This window comes from Delphinus delphis, chromosome 17, assembly GCF_949987515.2.
Source record: "Delphinus delphis chromosome 17, mDelDel1.2, whole genome shotgun sequence".
Classification (NCBI taxonomy): Eukaryota; Metazoa; Chordata; class Mammalia; order Artiodactyla; family Delphinidae; genus Delphinus; species Delphinus delphis.
In genome coordinates, this window is record NC_082699.1 from 8,489,398 (window position 1) to 8,504,802 (window position 15,405).

The window sequence follows — 15,405 nt, forward strand, 5'->3', positions numbered from 1 at the left end:
GAGTTCAGTAGTTTGTCGTGGAATTTGACAACTGGAAGTGTCTGTACTGTGAGTGCAGTGGAGACTTTTCCACTTTAGGGATGACAGAGCACTTGGGCCGGTGACTGAGCCTAAGGTCTCACAATCTAGCACCAGAACCGGCTCTGAGGTGCCCCCTGATTATCCCCGGGGCACCTGTGGGAGGAGGGTGTCAGGCTGCGGTGGGCTCGGGGCCCTGCGCCCCTCTGGGGCAGCAGAGCGGCCGTGGGTCCCCGTCTCCTGTGACTTACAGGGTACACACTGGGCACATACTGGTGCAACAAGGTGTCCCTGGCTGGGAACTGGGTGTGTCTCAAAGGGGGCGCACGCTGACAACTGGGGAAAACTGGGCTAACCAGATCACACCAGTTCTACCTGGTGACATGATGAAAAACACAAAGGTCACAACCATCACGATCCCCTACGTGTTCAACAGAAACATTTTTTCTACTCAAGTAAGGATTCTGCTTGGGGGTGTTTTTCAGCTTTGGAAAGACGTGGCAGGGTCTCTTTTACGGGCATCAGGGAGAAATCTGGAATGGGACCCGGAAATGGCATTTTCAAGCACAAACCAATGAACTGCACTGTGAAACATTCACATGGTTACAGGGGATTAAAGACCAAACCTAATTACGTGTGTGCTCGTGAGAGAGAGAGAGAAAGGGAGGGGGGATGGGGGGGAGGGGTAGGAGGAGCAAGAAGGAGGAGGAAAGAAGAAATGTACTTTCTCTACAGTAACATTATTAGTTGTCTGACTCGGCAAAAAATTCCGCTTTTTAGGAAATTCCAACAGGAACTTGAAGGCTTACACAGACCGGGCCATGCCTACATTTTTAAAGGTTTCATTTGACCTATTACTTCCTTGACCCTAAATTCATTCATTTCATGAAACTGAAAAGAGAAACTCATAGGGTTAGTATTTGAGTTGGTTGCCCAGAAGACAACAGCTTCTGATTCACGTTTCTTCTTCTGGCTACACAGGCTTTAGAAAACAGAGATTCGCTTGTTTTCACGGTGCCTCATGGCCTCGTAAACCCGTCATCAGCACTCGCCTCTCAGTTACACCTCAGCTGTATCTGGCGCTCAGTCATCTAGAGATGGACTTCCCGGTTTCAAGCCTCATCAATCCCAAACTGTGCGCCAGCTCTCCTTAACCCACACCCTCCCTCCAGTTCAGGGCCATTTCCTCCTTTCCCAGATATTCTGCTCACCCCGCTTGGATGGCACACTTTTCTTTCCACATCAGATTAAGTCCTATTTTTAAAGGCTTCTCCTAACACTGATTTCTTGCGGAAAGCCTTTAGAGGAGCAGACTAATTCTTAACTATTTCCCTTACTATTTCCCTTCATTCAATTAAGACACACACATTTTTTTAAAAGTCAAATATTACTACAAGTCTTACAATGAAAGCAGCAGTACCTTACTAAGTTTTCCCCAGAGTCCAACCCCCAACTAATCCCTTTAAATATTGTTTTCTCATATCTGCCTGCTTCTATCTAAGTAATCTGTTTATATTTTGCTATCTCTTGATTTATTAATTCTAGACTTGATCTCTCATTTTCTGTCAGGGAAGGGAACAAGTTAACGATTTGATGTCTTCTTTTCCCTCGTCTCCATCTAGCAGTTCAGCTCATGTCACAAACCTTTCATACATCTGGGTAAACTCACATCTGGGTTTTACTGAGTTGTAACAATTACTCTTCATGTCACATGCAGCATTTATAGATTCTGCCTCCTTTGCTTTGGGTTAATTCTGTAATGGCCTTATCACTGTTTCTTCTTTATAGCCCTGCAAGGGTGCTGTAAAACCTCTTATACTGTTCTATGCTTTGCCAAAAACATCATGTAAGCTATTACTTTCTTTCTCTCTTTCTCCGAAGATAGCCCTCCAGGAGCCACCTGCCTTGCTCTGCTCTGAACTGGTCGGTGTCTGGGCTTTTGCCGGACAACTGTCATCAGGGAGCTTCTCCTGACCTCTGCCCAGTATGAGGCTCCCTAATTATTGGATTCTAATCTGGATGAAGGATTATCTGTGTTCTTGAGAAAGGACACACCACAGGTAAAACTGAATTTCTAAAAATGTCTGAAGCTATTCTTTAAAAAACAATTTTATTGAAGTATTTACAATGTTGTATTAATTTCTTCTGTACAGCAAAGTAATTCAGTTATACGTGTGTGTGTATATATATATATATATGTATATATATATATATATATACACACTTTTTCATATTCTTTTCCTTTGTGGTTTATCGCAAGATATTGAATACATTTCCCTGTGCTCTACAGTAGGACCTTGTTGTTTATCCATCCTATATATAATAGTTTGCATCTGTTAATCCCAAACTCCCGATCCATCCCTCCCCTATACCCCCTCCCCCTTGGCAACCGCAAGTCTGTTTTCTGAGTCTCTTTCTGTTTCGTATATATGTTCATTTGTGTTGTTTTACAGATTCTGCATATAAGTGATATCACATGGTATTGGTCTTTGTCTTTCTGACTTATCTGAAGCTGTTCTTACACTTGATTGAAGGCTTGACTATGTACAGAATTCTAGGTAGTAAATAATTTCTACATAGACTTTTAAAAGCATTGATCCATTGCGTTATATAACATTTAGTGCTGCTGTTGGGAAATCTGATGCCTTTTGGCTTTCTTTTTTCTTTTCCCCTCTAGAAGCTTTATAAAAGTCAATACAGTGTAGTGGTTAGGGGTGTAAAACATGGGAGCCAAGCTGCCTGGTTTGAAAATCTGACTGTGCCACTTATTGGCTGTGTGCTATCGGGCAAATTACTTAACCACCCTGTGCCTTAGAGTCCTCACTTATAAAGAGCATAAAATACTACTACTTCCCTCAGGAGTCTATAAGAAGATTAAATGTGCTAAAAGTAACTGTGCTATATATGGATAGAGCTATGATGATAATGATGAGAATTTTAAGATCTTCTTTGTTGATTTTTTTTTACTTTTTTTTTTTTTTTTTTTTGCGGTACGCAGGCCTCTCACTGTTGCGGCCTCTCCCGTTGCAGAGCACAGGCTCCGGACGCGCAGGCTCAGCGGCCATGGCTCACGGGCCCAGCCGCTCCGCGGCATGTGGGATCTTCCCGGACCGGGGCACGAACCCGTGTCCCCTGCATCGGCAGGCGGACTCTCAACCACTGCGCCACCAGGGAAGCCCCAAATTTCCTTTTCTTATAAGGACACTAGTCACATTAGATTAGGGCCCGCCCTAATGACCTCATTTTAACTTTACCTCTTTAAAGGCCCTGTCTCAAGTACAGTCATATTCAGAGGTACTAACGGGATTAGGAATTCAATATATAATTCTTGAGGGGACACAAGTAACTTGTAACACTATTTCAGGTTCAGGTTAGAACTAGATCCAGCTAAGAAAGCAAATAGCAGATGGGAAGGGATCAGGAATCAAGTAAGTCTATAGCAGCAAAATAAAGCATAGTCATGGAAGAAGTCAGGAAGAGTGACACTTTTAACATGTGAACAAACCATAATACAGGAATTCACAGAGCTCAGGTTAACATAAGCAAGATTAGGTAAGTAACTGTGTATGACTAGCTGTTAAGAAAAAAGGGAATTGAGAAAATATAGACATTGGCAACTGAGAAGTCCCAGAGATGTGCGTGTACTTTGAAAGGTTCTGACTCTAAATTAAGACAAGGCATGTGGTCGAAGACTATTCCAGGCCAAGTGTACGCATTCAGTTGGAGTTAGAACGCGTTGATAATAGTGGTGCGTTACTAAAATGTATACCATTTTTACCTCATTATCTAAGAACATGCTGGCTCTAGTTAATTATTTTAGGAATTACAGATCTGATTTTTTAAAGTCAGTTTACTTAAATCTTCGCTAAAACATGCTTATACTTTACACTGTGATGAGAAGACACGGGTGGCAGTGTCCCCTGCCTTAGAAGGAATACACCAGGTAGAGGGGCGTCCTCCTGAGCACCGAGCTGAAGTGATGAAATCCAAGCAAACACCACAGCGCGTGCAATGCTCTCACAGCAAGCTGATTTTAATAAAATCTCTAGGGAAATTAGTAGCATTGAAGGAGCAATCTCTTGCTGGTCCTAGTGCATTTTTTTTTTTTTTTTTGCGGTACGCGGGCCTCTCACTGCTGTGGCCTCTCCCGTTGCAGAGCACAGGCTCCAGATGCACAGGCTCAGCGGCCATGGCTCACGGGCCCAGCCGCCCCGCGGCATGTGGGATCCTCCCGGACCGGGGCACGAACCCGTGTCCCCTGCATCAGCAGGCGGACTCTCAACCACTGTGCCACCAGGGAAGCCCCCTAGTGCATTTTAATCAGACCTCCTGTTTTTCAAGTTTGAATATAAAAATAAAGGAAAACATCTGACATTTCTTATCGTGGAAATAAACAAGGACCAACCAAATGAGAAAAGCAAAGGCTATTTATTCAGACAAGCAAGGGAGTCTGCCACGATCACCAGTGTTTTGGCAGAGACGTGGGAAAACTTTCTAGTGAAAAAAGAGAAGGATTCAGGGGTGCCCTGATTGGAGGCTGTTGGCCTGGGGAAGCTGTAGGCAGGCTGACTAGAAGCTGGGTGTTCTGGTGACTGGTGAGCGGAGCATATTTGACTTTCTCTGGTGGGTCCTAAGTTGGAAGCGGGGACAAAAACTAGGAAAGCTGTCAGTTATCAATCAAGTCCTGGCCATTTGGGGCAGAGTGTGATAGAAGTGATTGTTTAGCTTTCTGGATTGCCACTGGAGATAGTAATCTGGCCTCCTGCCAGTCTGATCTACAGTAGGCTCGCTTCCTGGTTTATTTATTGTAGAAAAGGGGTTCGTTTCCCTGGCAGGCTGCTGCAGATTGTAGGTCAAGGTTCTATTTTTATAAATGGTCTGGCCATTGCCGCTTAGTATATACAGTCTCTCGTATCCTTACTGAACGGAAAGGATAGCATAAAGTACGTGGCACAGGGCAAGAGAAGAGTCTTGGAGGACTGAATTTTGCTCTTTCTAAAGAGTGGGAAAAAAGGGGTTTCTTCTCCTAGGAGAAAGGCAAAAAGATAGCCCAGATTGCCAGGAGAAGCAGCCAGCCTGAGGGCTTCAAGGACACAAGAGTGCAAAGGAGACCCACATTCCTGTACTCTAGCCCAGACTGGCAGGGATGCCAGCCAACATTCTCAGTCAGAGGAAGGTAAAAGGGGAAATAAAGTTCTGTCGTCCCTTCCCTGCTCTACCCACGGGGAACGGTGCAGCGGGCTAGGTCAGGAGGGAGTAAAAACCCCAAAGCCCCTAATCTCAAGGGGCTGCATGTCTGACAGAGACTTTCTGTTTATATATATAATAAACCACTTGATAAACAGATAAGCAAGTTATCTATAATGTGTATGTGCGCACGCATCCATCCGTGCGTATGTATATTAAGATACAGATCATGACCTACTGAAACAGAGCAGGACCCTGTGGTCCTTGCCCACCATGTCCTCTGCCTGCCTTTTGTCTGTGGAAAAACTTTAGCCAAAGAGTACGTTTAATCAGAGAAGTGAGAAAATGCGGAAGCAAAGAAAAGCAGTCAAACAGGACAAAACAATAACAGTTTAGTCAGGAAGCAAAGTCAAGGACCTTTAATTCCTCCTCAAGGGCTACAGATAATATTCTGAGCCCTATCCTGTGAGCTGTCTTGTAGATACTGAAACCCTCACCGGGTGGAAGAAATTAACTACACGATGAGCAGACTGCAGCCATGACATGAGCTGCCACAATTCCGAGAACTGGCCTCAAGGAAATGGGAACAAACCGACCCGGAACTGAAGAGTAACTGTACTTAAACCAATCAAGATGATGCTTGTCAGACCACCACGTGACCAATTTCAAGATGACTGTCAGAGCTGCCTGTGCTGTTTCTGCGCGCAGCCCCTCCCTGCCCCCTGGCTGTCCTTTGGACAGGAGTCCGCTGCCTCCACACACCTCGCCCTCTCCCCACCCCCATCCCCGCATGCCAGCTCTTGAGCGGTAAGCAGCCGGATCCCGCTTTTGGTAACACCGCTTGATCAAAAATTTTGGAACGGCAAATGGCGTACTAACCTACAGATGCAGCTTGCAGTGTAGTGCCCGGGTCTGTAAGTCAAACGCTGTACTGCAAGCTCCCGAGGTGGACCAGAGATAAAGGCAATTTTTAGGCATTTTTGAAAAAACTGACAAATATTGAAAACTCATCAATTTTGCTTTGAGAAAGAAAATGACCTTTGAGTTTGAAATAATTCAAAGAATTTCTAATATTTCACCCTTTTGATATGTTGCTATAACTGGCATCTTAGACCCTCCTGTAACCGTAGCAGAGTGTCAGCTCTTATTAAGGGCTCACACTTAAACACACACGGGAACATCCACGATGGTGGTGTTTTGTTGTGTTTTGTTCTGTTTTTGCACCTTGTAGGAGAGGAGGAACTGAGGCAATTATTTTGCATTTGGAGAGAAAGAAACCGAGGCCCAGATGGATGAAATGACTTCCTTAAGGTGTCAGAGCAGAGAGCAAAACTAACCTGCTTCTGAAGTTCACTTTTAAATCACATAACCATCGAATTCTGTAAATTCTCTGGACTCTTGTTGTCATTTTTAGTGAAAATATCATTGGAATCCAAAAGTCGAAAGTCTGATTTAGAAAAATAGGATTAAACTATTACGTTAATCTTAAGAAACTGCTTTCAGCACTTCTTTATAGGATGATACTTACTTTTCTATAAAATTGATAATCCTCTTACTTTATAGCTTAATTCCACTGTAAGTCTGACATTTTTGCTTCTGTCTCAATCCAATTCATTTCAAAAGCAGTTCAGTGAAAATATTCAAATATTTAATCACACAGATACGAATGTTGAACCAGAATTCACTCCTGTATAAGTCCTATTTTTGTCCAGGTGGCATTATTCATACACAACGGGTTTCTGAATTAATAAAAGCCAGAGTCTGAGAGAAAATGCCAGGAAGAGTATCATTCAATCAATCATTCTTACGCACTGTGTCACAACACTGGCAAGTTTTACTGGGCACTTCTCCAACTGTAATAAAACTACCGTATGAGGAGGGAAAACTTATCAGCGATGCTATATGCTTCTATCAGAGCAAATGCTGTGAAAACCTCAGAAAAAGCATGCAAGGGTTTCCCTTTTTCCCAGTGATGAATGCAGAGTTAAGTAGCAGGGAAAAAAATAGAAAAGGGTTATTTTGAACTATGGTTTTCAGTTGCTATTGGCTGTTGTGCTCTCCATGTTACTACAGCGGTTTCAAGGCATGCATGTTTACATCTAAATTAGCCATGGAATAATTTGGATCAAAAAGCTAATCTCAAAAAGAAGAAGAGCAAACTTCTTAACTATGATGGCTTTCCTCTCACTGGAAGAGATTTCTTTTCCCTTTTCTATTTATAACCTAGCAAAGACATTAATCTATTTTTGTTTCAATTTCTACGTTAAATACCCCCAAAACACTTAGGGTTTTCATATTTGTTATTTGGGCAAAAAAAGTACTCAATTTTAATGAACATATGCCTAAAAGAGAAAACTCTACTGGGATATTTTTCTCTAAATTTTTTTCATCAAGTTGCACAGCCTCTTAACACCCCCAGTGCACAGAACTGCCAAATTGCAAGCTACACAATACGGGGAAACAATGACAATTCAACAAAATGGAAAAACACAGATGATAACATTTTACTGAACACTGTCCCGTGCCTTCGAGAAAATTGCACTCTACAGCTCACTGGAACATACAATGAAAATAATTTAAATGAAAATGTGCTATGCCTGGCAGTTAATCATGACGTAAGGGCCAGATCTGGGTAAGTATTCTAAAAGGATTTTGGCCAAACATGGCAGCTACCCCATCTAGAAGGTTCCCACCTTACAGTATGAATGCCTGGGTGATGATCCTTGATCCACAACAGTCAAATCTGTAATTTGAAAATGGAAAAAAATCTTGATATGCAAGTGTGTGTCAGCTAAATGGTTCTGGGCCCTGGGTTCCTCACACAGAAAGTTCTGCCTCGTCATACTCACGACTGGTGAGTGGTCACCCGAAATTACTTTAAGTCATAACATATACAATATTAACATTACTGCAAATCAAGGTAGTTAGTAAAGTAAAGCTAACTTTACAATCACAACCCACAGCTGTCACACACTCTGAGATTCTATGCTGCTGGGGACCCTGGGATTAATGCCCAGGACTTGCTTTTTTTCTTCTTAGATGAAGCAGAGCTTAAAACAGGTAGGGCTGAAATCAAGCCCAGAGAAACAGAATTTTGAAATAAAGATTTTAATAATCTTTTTTTTTTTTTTTTTTTTTTTTTTTTTTTGCAGTACGCGGGCCTCTCACTGTTGTGGCCTCTCCCGTTGCGGAGCACAGGCTCCGGACGCGCAGGCTCAGCGGCCATGGCTCACGGGCCCAGCCGCCCCGCGGCATGTGGGATCTTCCCAGACCGGGGCACGAACCCGTGTCCCCCGCATCGGCAAGTGGACTCTCAACCACTGCGCCACCAGGGAAGCCCCCAGAAATAAAGATTTAATTGGCTAGAAGGAGAATAACACGAGACGTAAGAGCAGACCTCAGTAGCTTTGAGGGTGTAGTGAGGTACCAGTGAGGGCACGGACTTGAGCATAAGAAGGCCTCAGTTCCAATCCCAGCCCTCACCTATTAAATATAGGGCCTTGGGCAAATCTCTTAGTTTCTCTAATCCTTACTTACTCAAACGTAAGTGGGTACAATGACACCTATCTTGAAGAGTTGTTGTAAAGATGAGAAGTATTAAATACCAAAGTGCTCAGCACAATGATTACAAATAGGCATTTCATACACGATGGCTGTTATGTTATTATTTCAATAATACATAAAATTTCAAAATGTGCTTTCCAACTAATTTTTTATAAACTAGAAAATACTTTCCTATGAAAACGAGGTAACACATAAATTAAAATTATAAATGATAACAGTAACTAATGTTTATTGAGCACTTCCTACCTACTTATTAAATAAACAGCCATGGAACAAGCACTATTGCCAGAGGCACTTTGCAGATAATGAAACAGAAGCATGAAGAAGTGTTGCTCAATGTCACATGGCTAGTAAAGAATGAGACCAAAAATTCAAAACCAGGCAGTGTGGCTACAGAGCCAACGCTCTAAACTGCTTCACTGTATTGCCATCCACGGCCGAATGGATAAAGAGGATGTGGTGTATATACAGAGAGAATGGAATATTACTCAGCCATAAAAAAGAATGAAATTCTGCCATCTGCAGCAACGTGCATGGACCTAGAGAGTATTATGCATAGTGAAATAGGTCAGACAGAGAAAGATAAATATTCTGTTATCCCTTACATGTGGAATATAAAAAATAAAGCAAACAAATGCATATAACAAAACAGAAACAGACTCACAGATACAGAAAACAAACTAGTGGTTACCAGCGGGGAGAGGGGAAGGAGGAAGGGCAAGATAGGGGTATGGGATTAAGAGATACAAACCACTATGTATAAAACAGATGAGTAACAAGGATATACTCTATAGCACAGGGAATTATAGCCATCATCTTGTAATAACTTCTAATGGAGTACAAACTGTAAAAATACTGAATCATGATGTTATATACCTGAAACTAACATAATATTGTAAATCAATTATACTTTAGTGAAAAACCAAACGAAACAGACAAACCAACAAAACCGCGCAATACGGCTATGGAGCAGATGCTCTAACCTGCCTCACTGTACTGCCTCACTGATGGTTAAGTTAGGTGTTCTTCATCAACCCCCAGAAACCTGTTTAGTTTTCAACATACTTGAACCACAACATATATATCACAGTTTCCCAATTTTAACAGATTTACTGAGACATAACTCACATACCATAAAATTCACTCAATTAACTTTTTACAATTCAGTGGTTTTTAGTGCATTCACAGACTTGCGAGCCATCGACACTATCTAATTTTAGAACATTTTCATCACACCAAAAAGTAACTCCTTACTCATGAGCAGTTGCCCAGCCTCAGGCCCTCTCCTCAGTCCCTGGCTCTCACCCCTTCCTCTCTCTGTTGATTTGCCTCCCGGACAGTTCATATAGATAGAATCATGGAACACGTGGTTCATCCATGCTGTACCATGGACCTTCTTCCCTTTTTATTGCCATTGTGTAATACACTACATTTTGTTTATTCTTTCATTCATCATTTAGATGGACCTTTGGGTGATTGGCCACTTTTTTTCTATTATGAATAATGCTACTAAGAACATTCAGGGATGCATTTTTGTATGAACATATGTTTGCATTTCTCTTGGGGATACACCTAGGAGAAGAACTGCTGGGCCTTAACTCTGTGTTTAACATTTTGAGGAACTGCCAAATCATTTTCCAAAGTGGCTGCACCCCTCTGCCTCCCCACCAGCAAAGTTCCAGGGTTCCAGTCTCTCCACATACTTGCTACCACTTGTTAATGTTCATCTTTCTTGTTGCAGCCATCCCAGTGAGGGTTAATGCTATCATATTGTGGTTTTGATTTGCATTTCCCTAATGACAAATGTCATCGATCACCTTTACATAGGCTTCTCAGCCATTCATTATCTTCTTTGAATAAGTGTTCAAATCTTTCCCCATTTTTTAACTGAGTTATCTGTCTCTATATTGAGTTATCAGAGTTCTTATTATATTCAGAGTTCTTATTATATCATATATATATATATATGTTAGATATATGACTTGCAAATATTACCTCTCATTCTATGGATTTTACTTTCACTTTATTGATCATGTCCTTTGAAGCACAAAAGTTTAAGTTTCGATGAAATCTAATTTATTTTGTCTTTTGTCACTTGTACTTTCAGTGTCATACCCAAGAAAACCATTGCCTAACTCAATAATGTTATGAACACTTCTATGGTTTCTTCTACAAGTTTTATAGTTTTATCTCTTACATTTAGGTCTATATCCATTTTGAGTTTGTTTTTATATATAGTATGAGGTAGCTTTATTTTTTGCATTTGGATATCCAATTGTCCCAGGACCACCTGTGAAAAAGACAGTTCTTTCCCCTTTGCATTGTCTTGGCACCTTTGTCAAAAATCAATTAATCATAAACGTAAGGGTTTATTTCTGTACTTTCAATTCTTATTCCACTGATCTATATGTCTATCCTTATGGAACTATCACACTGTCTTGATTACTTTAATTTGTATGTAGTAAGTTTTGAAACTGGCAAGTCTAAGTTCTCTAACTTTGTTCTTTCTCAAAATTGTTTTGGCTATTCATGGTCCCTTGTGTTTTCATACGAATTTTAGGATCCGTTTGTCAATTTCCATAAAAGAAAAAAAAGCCATGTGGAATTCTGATAGAGATTGTGTTGAAAGTTTAGATCAACTTGGGAAATATTGCTATCTTAATATCAAGTTTTCTGGTCCATAAACATGGAATGTGTTTCCATTTCTTTAGAGGTTTGAAATTTCCTCCAATACAATTTCATAGTTTTCAGTGTACATCTCGCACTTCTCTGTAAGATTTATTCTTAAGTATCTTTTAAGAGTTGGATGATGACCCCCAAATTTACATGTTGAATCTTACTCCCCCAGTACCTCAGGATGTGACCCTTTTTGGAGATAGGGTCTTCACAGATGTAATAAAGTTAAAATTAAGACATTAGGGTGGGCCCTAATCCATCCAATATGACTGGTGTCTTTTACAAAGGGTGTCCTTTATAAAAAGGGGAAATTCAGAGACAGATACACAAACAGGGACAATGCCATGTGAAGATGATGGCAGAAATTTATAGGTCACACAACTCCAAAGGTTGCCAGAAAACCACCAGAAGCTAGGAGAGAGGAATGGAACAGATTCTCTTACCGCCCCTGGAAGGAAGCAACCCAGCTGACACCTTGATCTTGGAATTATAGCCTCCAGAACTGTGAGACAATTAGTTTGTGATACTTTGCTACTGAAGGTATATCAAGCTAATACAGTATCTTATATTCTTTTTTGAAGCTACTGCAAATGGAATTGTTTTCTTAATTTCATTTTGGGAGTGGGTTTTTTTTTTTTTTTTTTTGCTAGTGTAAAGAAATACAATTGATTTTTGTATTCTGATCTTATAATAAAATACAGAATAAACATGGTCTAGGAAGACTCACTTAATATACGTTTATTGAAACCTCATTGAAAATTTCTTTTCCCCAGTAAACCAAATTGATCAGTGAAGTCTTAAAGGTCTTAAAGAACAAGATGTTCTTTAACAAAAAATTTATGAAAAATGTAAAACATATACTTAAAGATAGAGAAAAGAGTATAAGAAACCTCTATATATCCATCACCTAGATTCCAAAATTATCAATATTTTGTCACTCTTGCTTTTCCCTTCTCACCTCTCTCCGATGAGTGAATGTAGCTATACTGCCTGGTGGCACAAACAGCCCACGAGTTTTGCCCCTGGGTAACCCTACCCCACCTGAACGGGAGTGAACTGAGAGGAGGTATTTGCTATACTAGTACAGCTGCCTGCAATCCAGACCAGCACAGTGGCCAAACTTAATGTCCTTTCCAAGGATGGAAAAGTTAGGGTATAAATGAAGAAAAGGAGAAATAATAGCTGAAGGTAAGAGGATGAATAAATAGGGTATGTAATGAGGGAAATCCAATATTACATTAACACCTCGAAGAGGCTCAGGGCAAGATATTGTCTCTTAGCTCAGCTACACCAGATGTCTGAAAGGGTAAAGCCATATGTTGCCAAGACCACTCCTACTTCTGGAACTTACGAGATCTAACGGAGGCCTGCCAACCTGAGTGGCCTCGCCCTGGGAGGTACTTGCATATAATGTGAGAATGGACTGGACTCATTATTATTGACTGAATGAGATCTAGTAATGTGCCCACATCTGTTAACTGTTAGGATTCTTTTGTTAGAAGGGATCTGCGCTCAAAACCCAGAGGGTGGCTTCGGATAATATAAGAAATATATCTGGTCTTTGTTTCCAGTTCCCCGCATAAACCTCCCGAAACCCATGAAATTTCCTGAATAACTGGAGTGACTTTTGTCATTCATAAGGACCCCTTTTGAGCACACCTGAATTTATGCTAATAAAACGACTTAGCACAGGGCCCCAGATAGCCTCCGGATGGGGCTGGTCACCAGAAAGACCAGGTGATTAGAAGGCTGGAACTTCCAGCCCACCCACCACTGGGAATGGACATGGATGTTGCAGATTAAGCTCTATAAATCTCTTGAACCACAAGATCTGATGTGCTTTTGGGTGGGTGCGCTTGTCCACAGGCCAGGAGGCTGTGTACCCCAGTTCCATGAGGACAGGAGCTCCCGCACTCAGGACGCTTCTGGACTTACGGGTGAAAGAGTGGTGAGAACCCTCCTGTCTTCTACTAGGCCAGACACCAAAGAGATTTGTAAAAATACACGACAATTCCCATCTTCTTACTTCACTTTTTTTGCTTTGAAAATGTATTTTTTAAACTTATTGATATTAACATGTAATGGAGTTATTATTTTATTTTCATAGAAGTCATATAAAGATTAAATTTCCTTTCAGTTTTAATTTCTAAAAATTATATTTATACATATAATCCCCCAGCACACACACACACAACTCCTTGGGGTGCTCAGTAAGTTTTAAGAGTGCAAAGGGGTCCTAAAGCCAAAAGATTTGAGATCTGCTCTTCAACAAATTTCTTTCTTCACCATCTCACCTAAACTCTTTGGCTGATGGGATGAAGACCCCTTTTGCCGTATTTTCTGCAAATGCCACTGGAAAGAAAATCTGTCTCCTCCCTGACATTCCTTTCCATGAGAAGCCGTCTTTGAATTTAGAGGACGAGACAGACAAGGACTCGACAAAGTTAACACTCACCTTCACTAATTCCGTGTAGCCCGTTTCCTTGGGGGTCCACCACGGCTGGGCTTTCAGTCCATGAACGTTGTAGAGTGAGCGCTGCCACACAGATGCAAAGTGGCCCCTCTGGTGCCCAAGCTCGTACCACTTATATGCCTGGAAGAGTTCAGAAAGACTGAACTCGAAACGAAGCAGTTTTACTAATTTTACAATTAAAGTCCCTAAAAACAAGGTCTGACTTTTAAATAAAGAGCTTGCTAGTCAGGTGCCCAAATCTGTTACACTGGCAAAAATACTGTTATTTGATTGGGTCTCTGATTATGACCTATTATTTTAAATAAATGTGTGTTTTTTATTTTCACTCCTAGGCTGAAAGCTCTCTGAACACAGGACTCCACTGCACTCACTGGTCTCCCCGGAGTGTCCAGCAGAATCTAGGACTTTGTTGAGTGGATAAATCATTTAAGACACAAAAGGGGACTATGTTTCTATTTTAGCTTTCATTTCTTAAAGTCTGTGTTTCCTTTCAAAGGAAAGGAGTACGATTTTCATCATTTCTTCACAGATACCTGCATTTACTGAATTGGGATGTTAAGAAGGACAGCAACTTCCTTGTTTTGTTTTTTGGCCACGCCTGGTGGCATGCTGGATCTTAGTTCCCTGACCAGGGATTGAACCCGTGCCCCCTGCAGTGGAAGCGGGGAGTCCTAACCACTGCACCACCAGGGAATTCCCGGACAGCAACATGAACAGTCTTCTCACGTCCACATGAAGAAGGCTGCCCCAAGGTAACAAAGTATAAATCCTCCATTAAAGAAGCAGACCGAAAGAAAATATTATTCTGAGTTAGCAGTAAATAGAGTGATAGCCCACGTCAGATTTTTTTAGAAGGGAATTTGTGTTCCTAGTATTTTTTCTTCCTGCCATAAGGGATAACATTTGCGGTTGCAGGCTAGCTGTAACATGATACAACTTGCCTCCAAGAAGACTAACTAGCCTTTTCAGGGACAGCTGGCTGCAGTCTGCAGCTCCACACGTACCCTTCAAAGGACGCCCGAACCATATCCTCTCCCAGGGGCCCTCCCCACATGCCTCCTGCACGGTGCTCACCCCATTGTCTTTAGACGGGAAGACGGTTCTAGGAGAGTGCCTAATGGTATCGCTTCCATTATTTTAATTCTGATCTAATGATTACTTTTGAAGAGTGATTTCAAATACATATTTTGATCAATGACAACAGGCAGTTAATATCAGGCAAAGTAAGAAGATAGAAGAATATCTTCATAAAACCCCATCTTACTTTAGATGTAAGAAATAATAACTTTTAAGTCTCTTAAAATTCATAAGTCAAAAAATTTCCTTCGTTAGAAAAATCGTGTGATAGCAGAACCACTCCTATTTTCAGTAACACTTTTCAGCTTACTGCTAGCTTGTGCATGCGTAATTTCATTTGATCTTTCCAATAACCCCAAATAGCTCCACTACAAATGCTCGATCTGAGATTTAAAAAGACTAAATATGTT

General features: G+C 41.2%; 1 protein-coding gene across 3 annotated transcripts in view; it reads right to left on the bottom strand.

Moving 5' to 3' along the window:
- The window catches only part of ASPH (aspartate beta-hydroxylase), a 205,764-nt gene that overhangs the window by 24,484 nt on the left and 165,875 nt on the right, over window positions 1-15,405 (bottom strand). For all 3 annotated transcript variants that reach the window (XM_059994695.1, XM_059994693.1, XM_059994694.1), the window contains one exon: window positions 13,901-14,038. In XM_059994695.1, coding sequence (XP_059850678.1) covers window positions 13,901-14,038 — 138 coding nt within the window. The remainder of the gene's footprint in view (window positions 1-13,900; window positions 14,039-15,405) is intronic.